The sequence below is a fragment of the Falco cherrug genome, chromosome 3 (genome assembly GCF_023634085.1).
Source record: "Falco cherrug isolate bFalChe1 chromosome 3, bFalChe1.pri, whole genome shotgun sequence".
In the NCBI taxonomy this organism is placed as follows: domain Eukaryota; kingdom Metazoa; phylum Chordata; class Aves; order Falconiformes; family Falconidae; genus Falco; species Falco cherrug.
The window spans coordinates 104,751,980-104,767,240 of record NC_073699.1 but is presented as its reverse complement, the minus strand read 5'-3'; the positions used below and the strand labels follow the sequence as shown (position 1 = coordinate 104,767,240).

The 15,261-nt window shown below is 52.5% G+C and overlaps 1 protein-coding gene across 15 annotated transcripts in view; it reads left to right on the top strand.

Annotated features, from left to right (window-relative positions):
• The first annotated feature begins 2,483 nt into the window (after positions 1-2,483).
• LOC102046483 (E3 ubiquitin-protein ligase rnf213-alpha-like) overlaps positions 2,484-15,261 on the top strand; it is a 44,228-nt gene continuing 31,450 nt past the window's right edge. The window contains exons 1-20 of one of the 15 annotated variants that reach the window (XM_055703941.1): positions 2,484-2,629; positions 4,443-4,707; positions 4,810-4,898; positions 6,097-6,243; positions 6,475-6,544; positions 6,948-6,987; positions 7,220-7,339; positions 7,424-7,597; positions 8,741-8,961; positions 9,346-9,605; positions 10,129-10,325; positions 10,712-10,882; positions 11,808-12,006; positions 12,301-12,365; positions 12,647-12,842; positions 12,949-13,071; positions 13,169-13,267; positions 13,408-13,536; positions 13,698-13,899; positions 14,802-14,981. In XM_055703941.1, the coding sequence (XP_055559916.1) occupies positions 2,591-2,629; positions 4,443-4,707; positions 4,810-4,898; positions 6,097-6,243; positions 6,475-6,544; positions 6,948-6,987; positions 7,220-7,339; positions 7,424-7,597; positions 8,741-8,961; positions 9,346-9,605; positions 10,129-10,325; positions 10,712-10,882; positions 11,808-12,006; positions 12,301-12,365; positions 12,647-12,842; positions 12,949-13,071; positions 13,169-13,267; positions 13,408-13,536; positions 13,698-13,899; positions 14,802-14,981 (2,986 nt within the window). In that variant the 5' untranslated portion in view covers positions 2,484-2,590. Of the gene's footprint in view, positions 2,630-4,332; positions 4,708-4,809; positions 4,899-6,096; positions 6,244-6,474; positions 6,545-6,580; positions 6,871-6,947; positions 6,988-7,219; positions 7,340-7,423; positions 7,598-8,740; positions 8,962-9,345; positions 9,606-10,128; positions 10,326-10,711; positions 10,883-11,807; positions 12,007-12,300; positions 12,366-12,646; positions 12,843-12,948; positions 13,072-13,168; positions 13,268-13,407; positions 13,537-13,697; positions 13,900-14,801; positions 14,982-15,261 lie in introns of those variants that run through there. The other 14 variants (XM_055703937.1, XM_055703936.1, XM_055703930.1 and 11 more) reach the window with 14 other exon arrangements.

Genomic DNA, 15,261 nt, shown 5'->3' with positions numbered 1-15,261 from the left:
TCCCAGTGCCCCCCCAGTGCTCCCAGTAGGGCTCCTGCCCCCACCCCCCCAGTGCTCCCAGTGCCCCCCCAGTGCTCCCAGTATGGCTCCCTGCCTCCACTCAGTAATCCCAGTCCTCTCCCAGTGTTCCCAGTACTGCTCCCTGCCCCCACCCAGTGCTCCCAGTGCTCCCAGTATGGCCCCCTGCCCACCCCAGTGCTCACAATTTGGCAATTTGGCTCCTTGGCCCCCCCAGTACTCCCAGTTTGGCTTTCTGCTTCCCCCCGCTCCTCCCAATTCCACCTCAGTGCTCCCATTTCCACTCCTGTGCTCCCGGTTTGGCTCCAGTGCTCTCAGTGCCACTCCCCAGCTCCCTCCCATTTCTGTCTTAGCTCTCCCAGTATCCCACCAGTGCTCCCAGTGCAGTCCCAGTGCTCCCGGTGTGGCTCCCTGAGCCCCTGGTGCTCCCAGTGGCCTCCCAGTCCTCCCAGTATGGCTCCCTGCCCCCCCCGCCCAGTGCTCCCGGTATGGCTCCCTGAGTCCCCCAGTACCCTAGTGCCGTCCAAGTGCTCCCAGTACAGCTACCTATCCCCTCCAGTTCTTCCAGGACAGCTCTGTGCCCCCCCCCCCCTCCAGTGCTCCCAGTATGGCTCCCTGCCCCCCTCAGCGCTTCCAGTTCCCACCCAGTGTTCCCAGTTCGTCGCTCTAATCCCCCCAGTGCTCCCTGCCCCCACCCAGTGCTCCCAGTACAGGCCTCTGCCCCCCCCAGTGCTCCCAATATTGCTCCCTGACCCCCCCAGTACTCCCAGTTTGGCTTCTTGCTTCCCCCCGCTCCTTCCAATTCCACCCCAGTGCTCCTGTTTCCACTCCTGTGCTCCCAGTTTGGCTCCAGTGCTCCCAGTGTCACTCCCCAGCTCCCTCCCATTTCTCTCCTAGTCCTCCCAGTGTCCCACCAGTGCTCCCAGTGTTCCCAGTATAGCCCCCTGCCCACCCCAGTGCTCCCAATTTGGCTGCTTGACCCCTCCAGTACTCCCAGTTTGGCTTCTTGCTTCCCCCCGCTCCTCCCAATTCCACCCCAGTGCTCCCATTTCCACTCCTGTGCTCTCAGTTTGGCTCCAGTGCTCCCAGTGCCACTCCCCAGTTCCCTCCCATTTCTGTCCTAGTCCTCCCAGTGTCCCACCAGTGCTCCCAGTGTGGCTCCCAGACCCCTCAGTGCTCCCAGTGTCCCCCAGTGCTCTCAGTGCCGCTCCCTGGCCCCCCCAGTGGTCCATTTTGGCCCCTGTGCTCTGACTTTGGCCTTAGTGCTCTTCCCAGTACCATTCCAGTGCTTCCAGTTTGGCTTCTTGCTTCCCCCTGCTCCTTCCAATTCCACCCCAGTGCTCCCCTTTCCACTCCTGTGCTCCCAGTTTGGCTCCAGTGCTCCCAGTGTCACTCCCCAGCTCCCTCCCATTTCTCTCCTAGTCCTCCCAGTGTCCCACCAGTGCTCCCAGTGTCAGTCCCCAGCTCCCTTCCATTTCTGTCCTAGTTCTCCCAGTGTTCCCCCAGTAGTTTCAGTGCAGCTTCTGGCCTTGTCCCCATTGCTCCCAGTTTGGCCCTAGTGCTCCTCCCAGTGCCATCCCAGTGCTCCCAGTTTGGCACTAGTGCTCCTCCCTGTGCCATCCCAGTTTTCCCAGTTTTGCCCTAGTGCTCCTCCCAGTGCCATCCCAGTGCTCCCAGTTTGGCCCTAGTGGTCTCTCCAGTGCCATCCCAGTTTTCCCAGTTTGGCCCTAGTGCCCTCCCAGTGCCATCCCAGTGCTCCCAGTCTGGCTTTGTGTGGTATGTACAGGGTGTGGGGGTGGGTGTGGGTTTTTGGGCTCAGAAAGTTCAAGGGTCAGTTGGGGTGGGGGATGTGCTCCCCCACCACCCCACCAGAGCTCCAACCCCTTCTCCACCACATCCCCCCTCCAGTGATTTGCTCCCTCCACTCATCCCCCTCCCACTCATTGTTGGGGGGGTGGTCCCTGCAGGTGACGCGTCGGTGGGATCGCAGGAATGTCCCGCCATGGCCAACGTTGAGCAGTGCTGGCAGGGCAGTAACCCCCCCCCCCCACCCGGCCGTTGGCAGCATGGCACACAGCGGGCGAGGGGCTCATCCTAAGGAACTCACCCCACCCCCTCTTCCCCCCGCCCCAGACCCGTGGTTTGGGGTGGGGGTGGGGATCGAGGGGCTTGGAGACCCCCGAGGACCACCCAGTGGGTGGGGATCACCCTCCCAAGGGAGGGGATCGACTGCCATGGGGATCGGGAATGGCATCGGAGCATTGGGACCATCTCGGAGTGCACAACCACCCCCTCCCGGTGGTCCCCAACAGCAGGGAGACCCCCAAAACCAAACTAGGGGGGGGCATGGAGCCACCTGCCCTCCCCCAGCATGGGGGGTGATGGCCAGGGCTTGACCCCCAACCCATTTCCTGGAAGGATGAGGTGTGCCTCCGACTTTTGCTTTCACTTTTCAAGGAGTTTCCGAGAAAGAAGGGAATAAAACGCAGAAATGAGGTAATTTGTGGGGGGTGGGGTGGGGTGAGGGCAGTGGGAGTGGTATAAAAGCCAAGGCCGAGGAGGTGGGAGCGTCATGAGGAAGACGGCGGCGAGGAAGGTCACAGCTGACCAGGTAAGTGCCGTGGCAGCGCTGCCAGCTCCGCTTCTGCCCCTTCGTGGTGATGCGGCTGCTGCCCCCCACATCCAGCTGTCGGAGCCCAGAAGTGCCCCAAAGGGCTTTTTTCTGAGCCCAAAAGCTCCCTATATCTGTGTTTTTGAACCCAAAACCTCCCTAAATCACTTTTTCTGAGCCCAAAAGCTCCCTGAATCGGTGGTCCGGAGCTGAAAAGTTCCCAAACGGCTGGTTTGGACCCAAAAAAACCTCCTTAAATTGTTTTTTCTGAGCCCCAAAATTCCCTAAATCGGTCTTTCTGAGCCCCGAAGCTCCCTACATCACTTTTTCTGTGCCCCAAAGCTCCCTGAATTGGTGTTTCTGAGCCCCAAAGCTCCCTAAATGGGTGTTTCTGGGAGAAAAAGTTCCCCAAATTGCTGTTTCTGAGCCTAAAAGATCCCTCAGTTCCTGGTTTTGACCCCAAAAACTCCCTAAATTGCTGTTTCTGAGCCCAAAAGCTCCCTAAATTGGTGTTTTTGAACCCAAAATCTCTCTAAATGAATTGTTCTGAGCCAAATAGCTCCCTAAAACACTTTTTTCTGAGCCCAAAACCTCCCTGAATCGGTGTTTCAGAGCCCCAAAGCTCCCTAAATGGATGTTTCTGAGCTGAAAAGTTCCCCAGTTGCTGTTTTTGAGCACAAAAGCTCTGTAATTTATTTTTTTTGAGCTCCAAATCTCCCTAAGTGCTATTTCTGAGCCCAAAAGCTCCCTAAATAATTTTTTCTTGAGCCCCAAAGCTTCCTGAATTGGTGTTTCTGAGCTAAAATGTTCCCCAAATTGCTATTTCTGAGCCCCAAAGCTCCCTCAGTTCCTGGTTTTGACCCCAAAGACTCCCTACGTCGCTGTTTCTGAGCCCCAAAGCTCCCTAAATAGGTGTTACGGAGCCTAAAAATCCTGAAATTGCTGTCGCTGGACACAAAACCTGAAATTGTTTCTGAGCCTGAAAGCTCCCAAAACGGGTGTTTCTGAGCCCAAAAGCTCTTCAAATCGCTGTTTCTGAGCCCGCGAGCTATCTGGATTGCAGTTTCTAATTGCCAAAGTTCCCTAAATTTTAATTTCTCAGCCCCGATGTTGCCTAAATCGGAGTTTCTGAGCTGAAAAGTTCCCCTAATTGCTTTTACTGACCCCAAAAGCCACCTAAATAATTTTTTTTTGAGACACAAAGCTCCTTAAACAGGTATTTCTGAGCTGAAAAGTTCCCCAAATTGCTGTTTTTGAGACCAAAAGTTCCCCAAGTAATTTTTTCTGAGCCCCAGGGCTCCCGAAATTGGTGTTTCTGAGCCCCAGAGTTCCCCAAATTGCTCTTTTTGAGCCCCAAAGCTCCATAAATCATTTTTTTGAGGCCCAAAGCTCCGTAGATCATTTTTTTGTGCCCCACATCTCCCCAAATTGCTTTTTCTTAGCCCCCAAATTCCCCAAATTGCTCTTTTTGAGCCCCAAAGCTCCATAAATAATCTTTTTGAGCCCCAAAGTTCCCCAATTGCTCTTTTTGAGCCCCAAAGCTCCATAAATATTTTTTTTGAGCCCCACATCTCCCCAAATTGCTGTTTCTGAGCCCCAAAGTTCCCCAAATTGCTGTTTCTGAGCCCCAAAATTCCCCAAATTGCTATTTTTGAGCCCCAGAGCTCCGTAGATCACTTTTTTTGAGCCCCACATCTCCCTAGGTCGGAGTTTCGGCACCCCGAAGCTCCCTGGATCGCCACCTCCATCCTCTTTTTCCGTCAGGCTCTGGGATTTTGGTTTTCCTGTTCTCTCCCCGCCGTCATCCCCCCAGGTCGGTGCGGCCGGGATGGAGCCCATCCCCCGGGATGGAGGAACCGAGGAGCTTCCCTCGCCACCCCCACCCAGCCAGGGGGGTGAAAGCAGCCCCTCGGCCGGGGACGAAGGCGACGGCGATGCTGGGATGGACCCAATGGCATCTGATGGCCAAAGCTCTGCTCCCGAGGGATGCGAGGACGTCGGGACGGTCCCGGAGGAGGTGGCAGGGGACCAGGAATACGATGGTGACAACACCTGGGAGATGATCCACAGTGATTCAGGTTATTATATCCAGGGATGGATCCTGATGGGATCAGGGCAGGGAAATGAGGGGGGGTGGGGGAACTCACACCCCCTTCCGCGTCATGACGCTTCATTTTCAGAGTCATCGGTAGAGGAAGCATCCATGGTGGAAGAGGGAGACTATGACTATGGGCAGGATGCGGCCACCGAATCCCTCGGTGGAGACGAGGTGGGCGCTCGGGATGCCTCAGGAGCTTGAAACCGGTGTGGGGTTGTTGATTTTTGGTGGGTTTTTTTGTTTTTTTCTTCTGGCCCCCCCAAAAAGATGGAATTCTGGTTTTCCTGGCTGGGTGCCAGGTGGCCTTGGGTTGGGTTTGTGCACGTTAGCGGAGGGGAGGAAATGCCAGAAGCAGCTTTAGGGCGAGATAAAAACCTTGTGTTTACTGAGAAGGTCAAGCGAGAGCGGATAGAAACAAAGCGGGGAGGAAATCGCCCCCCACCTCCCATGGGGTGGGGGAGGGAAAGGAGATCCCCCGTGCAAAAACACACACACAAATTCCCTGTGCACACACATGCCTGGACAGCTTTCTCCATTTTTTTCCCCCATAAAATGGAATTTTTTTCCTTCGAATTGACGTCTCCTGTGGAGGATCGGGTCTGACCAGGGATGGAGCTCGCTGTCCCCATGGCAGCTGGCAGCGTGTCGGCTCGCGGCCAAAAACGGGTGATGGGAGGAAGCTTGAGGTTTCACTCAAACACGTGCAAGATGTGGTATCCCCATCCCCCCACCCCTGAGTCAAGGTTATTAAGTTGGGGGAGGGGGAACAACTTGGCGGGGGGAGGGGAACCCAAGTGACCAAAGTCACGCTCTACCCGACGTCAACGTGGGGTGGGGGTGGACCCCAAGTGAGCAAAGTCCTGCTCTATCCAACATCATTCTCCATCATAAAAATAAAAACATCAGGGGACCTGGTCCCTCCCCCACACTTCAGGAGGTTGGCGAGTGATTTCTGCCGTCTTTTGTTTTCATCCCCTCTTGCTGGGGCCTGACTTGGCAAACAGAGTTTTTTTATCTCGTCCTAAAGCTGCTTCTGCGTTTCCTCCCCTCCCACAGTGCCGCCGTTGAAGTCCAGGACTCCAGCCAAAGACCCAGAGGGTCAACGGTGGCTGGAGAGCAGCCACCTGGCGCTTGGCCAATAAACCTGACTGGGGGAGGGCGGGAGTGGTGGAATATTTGGCCACCGCTGGGTTAGAGGTGCAGGGGAGGTATCTCTGGGGGCTTGGCATTGCCAAAGTGGTCCCACGCTGGTCGGGTTGTGGTCTTGAAGCAGTTGTACCCCTGGTTGTGGCTGCACCGTGCACCGAGGTGACTCCAACGTTCCTCCAAATGCTCTCGTGACTGCCAGTGACTCCGTTCTCCTCCTCAGGCTCCTGCGGTCCCACCATGGGATGAGAACCAGCTCCAGCACATCCCCGTGCACCACTATGTGGTGGTGGAGGAGGAGAGTTACCAGAACACCAGCGTCCATCCAAAGGGAGCGTTGGGGCAGGAGGAGAAGCATCTCGGGAAACTGGTGAGTCCACTGCGGCTTTCAAAGCTCATGGCCAAAGCTCTTGGAGGACAAGGGTTGAGTTTTCCATGCCATGACAGTGTCGTTGGCTTTGATTTTGGAGCTCAACACCCTATAAATGGTAGGGGCAGAAGAAGACCCAGCACAGCCCTTTGTCTCTCTGGTCTTTTGAGCTCTCAGCTTTTGAACTTGATTTTTTTCCCCTTCAACTCTTCCCGTTGTTCTTTTCTCCAGGAGAAGGTCCCAGGTCACGTGAAGAGGGTGGAGATGACAAACCAGGGGAACTTCAACCCTGCAGGTGCTGGTGATGACATTGCCTCGGTGACATTGTCTTCTCTGATGATAAATCGGGTGCTGAGTCACGTCGGTATTGGGTCTGGGTGACAAGAGCTGGTTGCAAGGTAGAAGCTCTTGGTGATGCCACACCCCAAAGCCTTCTGGGCTTCCCCCGGGATCTGCTCAGGGAGGAGGACAAGAACGGCCATGCCAGTGGCTGCCCATCCCTGTGGCTGTGCCTGAGTGCTGGTGGAGATTGGGGGGACAGGGAAGACCTCACTCTTAGAGTAGGTTGGGGTTCCTTTCCCAAGAAGACCATGACCACGCTACCAGGAGCACCCCACCTCTTCCCTGGTAATTCTGGGTTCTACCTTTCCTTGGCTTGCCACCGTCTTTGGAGGCATTAATTGATTCTTTGTCCTCGGTTGCAGGAGACCAGGAGATCAGAAGCAGCCCAGGATCTTCCACCAGGTTTGTTGCATGGAGGGACATCATCACTGAAGGCTTTGAGGTTGGATCTGGAGGGCTGGAGGTCCAGCAGCTCCCCAGGGGAAGGGGTTGTGGGTGGAAGGAGATGCAGTTTGGGCATCATTAGGTTCCCTTTGCCCCCTCCACCATCCCTCTTGTGGTCAGCACAGAGAAACCCCCGGGATGTCTTTCCGCATCCTCTTCCCCCACCCAAGTGGTCGGTGCTTGCTCCGAGGCAACCAGGTCTTTCTGAAATACTGTGGAGTAACCAAGAGGTCTTCAGCAGGGGAGGCGATGAAGATGCGGGGGACGCACAACCTTCGGGGATGTTGGTCAAGAGCCAACCACAGTGGTTGTGAGTGATGGGGCACGGGAAGGGGGGGAAGGGGGATGAAATCGAGGAGGACGCAGCGGGGACCCACCACCTCTGTTCCAATAGCTGCCAGCCCAGCCCGTATCTGTTCAGTGGACCTAGACCACCGCAAGACACCATGACCCTGGAGTTTGTCGCTGTGCTGGCAGCTCACTATGACTTTGACTCAACATTGAAGATCTGTGTCCTCTTATACAAACAGCCCAATGTCTGCGTAGAGTTTGCCACAATGGTCAAAAGGTAAAAAAAAAAAACCACCCCACCCCAATGGTTGAAATTATGCTCGGGAGGTGTTTCAGCTCCGGGCTGAGGGACCTTGTTACAGGTTCCTACAGAGGTTGGAGGTGAACCCCCAGGTGGAGACACCCCGATGGAGTTGTAGCACTTAGTGGTGGCTCCTCCAACCTCCTGACCACTCACGTGTCGCGACGGAGGGAAGACACAGTCACTCAATATGAGTGATCAGCAGACTTCGTTTATTGTACCTTACAGTCACCTTTTATGCCTTCTTATAATTAGCTCATACATATTACAAAAGTTAAGCTCATTATTGGTTAGTTGCCTAAATACCAAGCCCGCCCCTAGTTTCTCTTCTGTAGTTTTCTGTTCCCACCTGCAACATTCTTTTCCCACCAAAATCTTCCTGTTACTGTGTAACAAGGACAGCCAAAGACAGTGTATTTTGCTTTACTTCAGATAAGCTGAGAGCGATGTGCATTTTTGTCCAGCCAGCTGGACTATGTCTATGTGACCCTTTTCAGCTAGCCAGTTATTCACACTCACGGAGCCGCCGTTTTGGCTGGGGCCAGGCTCCTTCAGCCCCATGTGAGGATCTGAGCTGGGCTGTTTGGTTTAATTAGTCCTCTGGCTGATGAACCCAGCTGTGGATTTCTCCCTGATGTTTCCAAGGTCAACGATGCCTTGTCAGATGAGTCAAATCTTGACCGTAGGTTTGAGGTTGACCATCAGGATCAACCTGAGGCCAACAATCTCCTTCTCGTTCTCTTCTAGAGGGAACAGAGGGATCATGGGCAGACAGTTGGTTGGGGGATGACCATCAAGGTCAACCTCTGAGGTCAATGAGCTCCTTCTCGTTCTCTTCTAGAGGAAGCATAGGGATTATGGGCAGACCATTGGTTGGGGGCTGACCATCAAGGTCAACCTCTGAGGCCAATGACCTCCTTCTTGTTCTCTTCTAGAAGGAACAGAGGGATCATGGGCAGACAGTTGGTTGGGGGATGACCATCAAGGTCAACCTGAGGCCAACGACCTCCTTCTCATTCTCTTCTAGAAGGAACAGAGGGATCATGGGCAGACCATTGGTTGGGGGCTGACCATCAAGGTCAACCTGAGGCCAACGAGCTCCTTCTCGTTCTCTTCTAGAAAGACCAGAGTGATCACGGGCAGTGCTACGATCCCCCTTTCTGACCTGCAAGAAGTCATCTTTTATAAATACGGCCTCGTGAACACCTTCCAAGGAGACAGGCCCTGTGTGTTAGAGCAGATTTCTGCAGACAACTTGAACGTGCCAGAGACCTTCAAGCACAGAAATACTTCTTTATATCGTGTCTTGAATGTACCCAAAACTGAGATCAAAGCCGACAGTAAGTGCTGCTACTCACCCCCAAAGTCATGACCAGACGTGATGGTGATGGCGGTAGCCTACGTCTAAGCCTGGTTTATTAATCGTAATTTATTTAATCTCACCGGGAAACTTCATGCTTTAGTGTTTAAGTGTGGAATTTTTTTTGCTGGAATTGGTTTATTACGGGAGGTTTCAAGCTGCAGGTGGATGAGCTGCTCATGCAAATAAGGTTTTTTTTCCCCTCACAATAAAACTCACAGCTGGCACCCAAGTCAAATCCCATCTGGAAAATGGGTGGCACCTCTTGGGCTGGAGAAATGTGTGGATCTTTTTGTGCTTTTGGAGCTCAGCTGAGCTTGGTGTCTACGACATTTTGTTCCCAAACTCTTCCTTCTTTCCCCAGAAACATGGACTATTTTTGAACACATTGAATGCCATTTCCCCACCATCAGGACCCACAGATTAAAACTGCCCGGAAAATCGTCCAGGTGGAAGTTGCAGATGGAACACCTGGAGCAGAGTTTCACTGTTCACACGATCTCCTGGAATTTCCTTGAGAATATGGAGAGGAAACTGGATAGGTACGAGGAAAGCAGCCATGTCCGTCTTTGGGATGCCGAGAAAGAAGAAGTTTTTGGGACCTTCATTCTGGATATGGAACTGGTAAGCATCCACCAAAACCCCCGGGGAGCTGGCTAAGTGGTGACCCTCATCTTGGGGGACAGTTTGTACGTTGGAGTGGGGAAGCTAAGACCCTTGTCCTGCCTGGCATATTTAGCACGTAGGACCTTCCTGGATGGTTTTGTGGCACCGGGAATAAATAATTTCTCTCTAGGGAGGTGCCATGCAAGGTGCCCCCAGACAGCAGCATCTTCCACCTCCCATCCTTCTCCCAGGACCAGGGGAGAGAATGAGTTGAAAGAAACTTTCAAAGCTCATCTAGTCCAACCCCTTGCCATGGGCAGGGATGTCTTCCACTAGATCAGGTTGCTCAAAGCCCCACCCAACTTGACCTTGAACACTGCCAGGGATGGGGAAGATGTCCTTGTCCACAGCAGAGATGGTCCTTGAAGGTCCCTTCCAACCTTAACCCAACCCAACCCATTCTATGACCTTCCAGTAGATCAGAGAAAAAAGTATCTTGTCCAGCCTGGTGAGATGCCCTCTCCTTCTTCTTCTTGTCCAGGTGAAAAACAGTATCAGAAACTTCACACAAAGAATCATCAAAATGAAGGACCCTAAACTTCTTAGGCTCCTGTTTGCCTTTCACACCTTGTTTCGCTGTAAGTTCTCCCTCAGCCAGCAGCTCATCGACATGGCTGGAAAGCACCTTGAGGTTATGGACTACAACCAAAACGTATATGAAGATCTGAGAGGGAAAAGGTAATTTATATTTGTCAACCCACTTGCTCAGAGCAATGACACCTTCAAAGGTTTGAGTCTCAGGTCAGTTGTCCCCATGTGTCACTTTGGGTGCCACGTGCTATCCCAAGGAGTCTTTGAGGGTATGCAAACCATGGTTGGTGGCTTCCAGCCTGGTGAGTCCCTGTTGGGTACCCTGGGCACCTTGAAGATCGTTCAGTGTCTCTGATATTGGTTGGCCTGTGGAACCATCTCAGTCTGAGCTCTTTCCAGGTAACTGCCTGCAGGAAGGATGGATCCTGCAGCGTGTTGTGGGAGAAGACCCCATCCCATGTTGGCACATGTCTCCCACTGGCATCCCAGAGGTTGGTTATAGGAAGTTTGACTTTTTTGGACTCTTTTTGCAGCAAATACTTTCCAGCTTTGAAGGACATGTGTCTCAGGACCACTAACAGCACGTTGTGGATCTGGTTGGTCCCGCTGCTCTATGCGATCAACGAGAAGATGGAGGACTCCTTTCTGTGTGAACTTCCTTCAGAAGCCTTCAAGCAGCTGAGGAGGAGTGAAGACAAGCAAAGGTGAGTCTGAAAAGCTGAGGTAGGATCTGGATAATGAACTGTCCGGCTCTTCAAAGCGCTTTTCGTTCCTTCTGCTTGGTGTCTACTCAAGGAGCTGCCCCTTCTCCTTGGTGTGCTGTGTCCCCTGTCCTGGCGGGTATTGAAGGAACATTGGTGGGACCTCAAGGGGAGGATGGAGCCAGACGACATGCGGTCTTATCCAGACAGCTGAATGGGAATAGTCCTGGGGGAGAGAATGAGTTGAAAGAGACTTTCAAAGCTCATCTAGTCCAACCCCTTGCCATGGGCAGAGATGTCTTCCACTAGATCAGGTTGCTCAAAGCTCCACCCAACTTGACCTTGAACACTGCCAGGGATGGGGAAGATGTCCTTGTCCACAGTAGAGATGGTCCTTGAAGGTCCCTTCCAACCCTAACCCAACCCAACCCAACCCATTCTATGACCTTCCAGTAGATCAGGTTGCCCAAAGCCTCGTCCAACCCAAACTTGAACACTTCCAATGATGGGGCACCCACAGTGCCTCCAGGCAACCTGTTCTGGTGTCTCCCTATCCTCATTGCGCAACGTTTCTTCCTTAAGTCTGATCTAAATCCACCTTCTTTCAGTCTAAAGCCATTGCCCTGGCCCAGGTGCAGGACCTCGCACTTAGCCTTGTTGAACTTCATGAGGTTGGCACGGGCTCACTCCTCCAGCCTGTCAAGGTCACTTGAACCCTCAGTTTTGTCCTAATGTTCTCAAAGTGGTTGAATTTCCAAAAATTCCTGCTTTTCCATGTAGTCACTCACTGTCAGGCTCCATCTCCTCCTTCTAACCCCCAGTTGCCCTGGCTGTTGGTCACCACTGTGTCTACTGGTCATCTCAAACACCACCAATGTACTTCCTGGTCCTCCAAAGTTCATCTGATGTTCTTGACCTGCTTTCCTAGGGAAGTCCTCAAGATGATACAGGCTCACAAGACCTTGATCGGAAGATGTGATCTGCTAGCAAAGCAGGTGGTGGAGATGTTGGCCCTGAAGAACTTTTCCAGGGACCCTCTGCCTGACATTCAGCTTTCACTGCAGCTCCTCTTGGAGACCTTGAACGAACACATCATGAGTGCCCGTGAAGCCTCATTGCAAGTCTCTGTAAGCACAAACTGGCTGGTGGAAGGCCTTCTTCTGCTCTGCAGGGAGTGGTGGGTCTGTTTAAAAGTGGGTCAGCACTTGTCCGTGGTTCCTACAGAGATTTTCAGCAGGGCTGAAGGACTTAATTGTAGAAACTTGGGGTTAGAGCTGAATCCTGTGACCAGACAAAAGGAAATCCCTTTAATCTCACCAGGAAACTTCACGCTTTAGTGCTTAAGTGTGGAAGCTCCTCAGCTGCAGGAGCAGAAGCCTTCTTAATGCTTCTCCTCAATGTCTTTCTGTCCTCTGTTTCAGGAAGATGATTGGAACGTGGCTTTGAAATGCATCATCACCAGGATGGACTCCTGGTTAAAGAACTTGTGAGTCGAACCTCCTTGAGAGGGGCAGGTGCTGCACCATTTCCATAAAGGGTCTGGGGAGGGATGGATGGAGCCCCATCTGGGCAGAAAGAGGGTGGCTGATGTGGTTTGCCCATTGCTTTTTTGACATCTTTAACCCCATGGCTGGAGAGCGTGGACGCCCACAAGGGTCACATCCTATGAATCTGCCTGCGCATCCCAGCTGCAGAGAGTGTCTGTGGTCAGGCAGCAACTGTGAAAGGAGCTGCAAGAAGTGTTTTGGTTCTTTCCTGTGCCCACAGTTGCCCGCAGGGGTCTTCAAAGCAATGCCTGAAGCCTGTGGATGACCACGAGGTCTTGCGTTGTCTGAATTTGGTGTACCTCTCGCTGAACAAGTTCTTGGGCATGCCGGAATTGGTGCCGTTCAGCTCCATGAAGTTAATGCTGCAGATACTGGGGTTGTTTGCTGACAAAGAGCATTTACTGCAAGTGAACCAGGTGAGAACAAGGTCTGCAGCTTCTGTCAGGAGGGCTTGGCCTCCTGCTTGTAGCTGAGGAGAGCCCAGAGCTTCTGGCTCATGCTTCTGTTCTTTAATTTCTCAAGGAATTCCAGCAACTTTCTTCGGTGGAAAGTTTTGCAGAGTTTTCACTTGTAATTGCACCGTGGCTTGAGAAATACTTTCATAGGGTACCCACGGATGAGAAATCCTTCCTGAAGAACATGGGGGTGAGTGATGAGACCCAGAGACTGACGTGAGCCACAACCCTTGGTAGATCTGGGTGTTCCTCCGGGTCAGCTGATGGGTTTGGCTCTTCCTCCGTAGACGTGGCAGCAACTGCTTTCGCTGAAGATTGTCACTGTGCAGTGGACTGGTTGGTGGCGGGGCTTGATTCACACCATGTTTAAGGAATGGATGAAGAAGGTGAGTCATGGAGATCCTCCAGCTGGCTGGGGAGGATGCTCCTGGTCTTTGCCATGTTCAGTTTTGCCTCGGTCACCGAACTTGAGCAGGTTGGTGAGGACCCAGAAAGCAGTTTCCTCTTAAACATTTCCTTGCTGTAGATTAGTGACAAACACCTCATAGACTTCTGCTTGGCCTTCCTGAAAGTGGGAAACAATGTTGATGTAGAGTTGGAGAACTGCTTTATGAATCGTGTCATCCAGTGCATCGGAGACCTCGACAAAATTGAGGTAGGAGAGCTGCCACTCCTCCTTGGGCTGCTGGAGGCCTCTACACTCCACTTCACCAACTCTTACTGGTTGTGCTGGGTTAAGAGAGCAGGGAAAGGTCTTTCTGAAAGAGCCATAAGTCCACAAAGTCCCTAAAGAGGAGAAATTTCTCATCTTTCCAGGAATCCAAGCTCAACTCCATGATATCTGTGTTCCTCAAGATGAGAAACCCAGCTGTTAAGAGGCTGCTTTCTGTTCTCATTGAGAAAATGTGTTCGCCAATGAAGAGCCTGGAAAGTGTCAACAGGTTTGATGGGAGCACTGGCCCCGTTCTTGCAAACCTGCTCAACAGTCTCGGGATCTGCCATCTCATTTCCACTGCCCGTGAGTGTCCCCTGAGTGGTTTTCTTGGGAGAAGCTCCTGGTTTGTAAGTGAGCTAGGTGGGAAGACCAGGTCTTTTAGCAGGGACCTTCCAATTTTGTTGACAACACAAAATGGGAGCGGGGGGAAAAATAATCTCCCACACTAGAGAAACGGAGTTTCATGTTTCATTCCAGGAATGGGGAAACATCTTGATTTCTTTATCCCATCACAACGCTGCTTTGTTGCGTGCTCAGTGAGTGTGGGGATGGATGTCAAGGGGGATGACGTGATGCAGCCAGAGCATGTCCATGCAGAGAGAGTCAAACATTAGAAGGAGACAGAGGTGGTAGCATCACCATGCTTAAAGGGTTTCTGTTGGACAAATCCTGGTCTGAGGCCAGTGTTGGCCCTTCTGTGATCAGGAGATGGAGGAGAGGGCAACTTCTGGCTGTTGCTCCCTGCTATGACTTCTGGCACCATCAAAAACACTCTGGGCTTGTTGTCTCAATAGCTGCCCTTCCCTGTAGTAGCTGTTGGCTGTGGTGGGTTTGTCCCTTCACCTCCCCTTGGCCAGAACAAAGCTGCACAGCATCTTCTTCTGTGTCCCAGTCCCTCTTGGAAGCCCTTCATGTCCACTGGAGCTGCCTGTCCAGCCTCAGATGCCCAATCTCCTAGGTGGTCCCCATGGTTTGTTTCAGGCTGGGGGAGCTACATGGGTTTCCCAAAGGAAATCTGGGTTCTTCCCAAGGTGCTGGTTTTGATGGTTGAGCTAGAAAGCAATCTTGCATCTGGCCTCCACACCGGTGATGTGATGGACCTCTGCAAACTGGGAGCTGATGGGTCTTCCTGAGGATCTGGCTTCAAAGGAAATACAGGAGGGAAACCACTGGCTGTCTTTCACTAGGCTTTATTTATGTTCCAGGAGACTTGAGCCACAAGTATCAACTTCAGCTCAGCAGCGACGCGCAAGCCCTCCTTTTCCAGGTGAACCAACTCCTCACCTTCGTGGGACATCACCTTCTCTTGGGAGACATTCCCTTCAGTATCCTCCGCAACATCTTAGAGCATGAGGAGCAGTTTAGGAAGCTACTGTGCACCTGTGGTAAGTTCGCAGTTTCCAACTTGAGTGTGTTTTCATAGCGATGTGGCCAACGGGAAATCGATCTGCTGGGTAACGGTCTAAAATGCAAAGAAAACTGAAAATTACCTGCAATGGAAATCTGAAAATCAGAAGTAAAACGTAGTAGTTGGGGAGATTTTAAGCACTTTGAGAGGAGGAAGGAGTGAAAACGTTGGGTTGTTGGGTTTTATTTTTAATGCAGTTAAAGTTTTGGGGTGTTAGTGGAATTTATTTCAAGGATTGTGGTGGTGTAGCTTCCTGC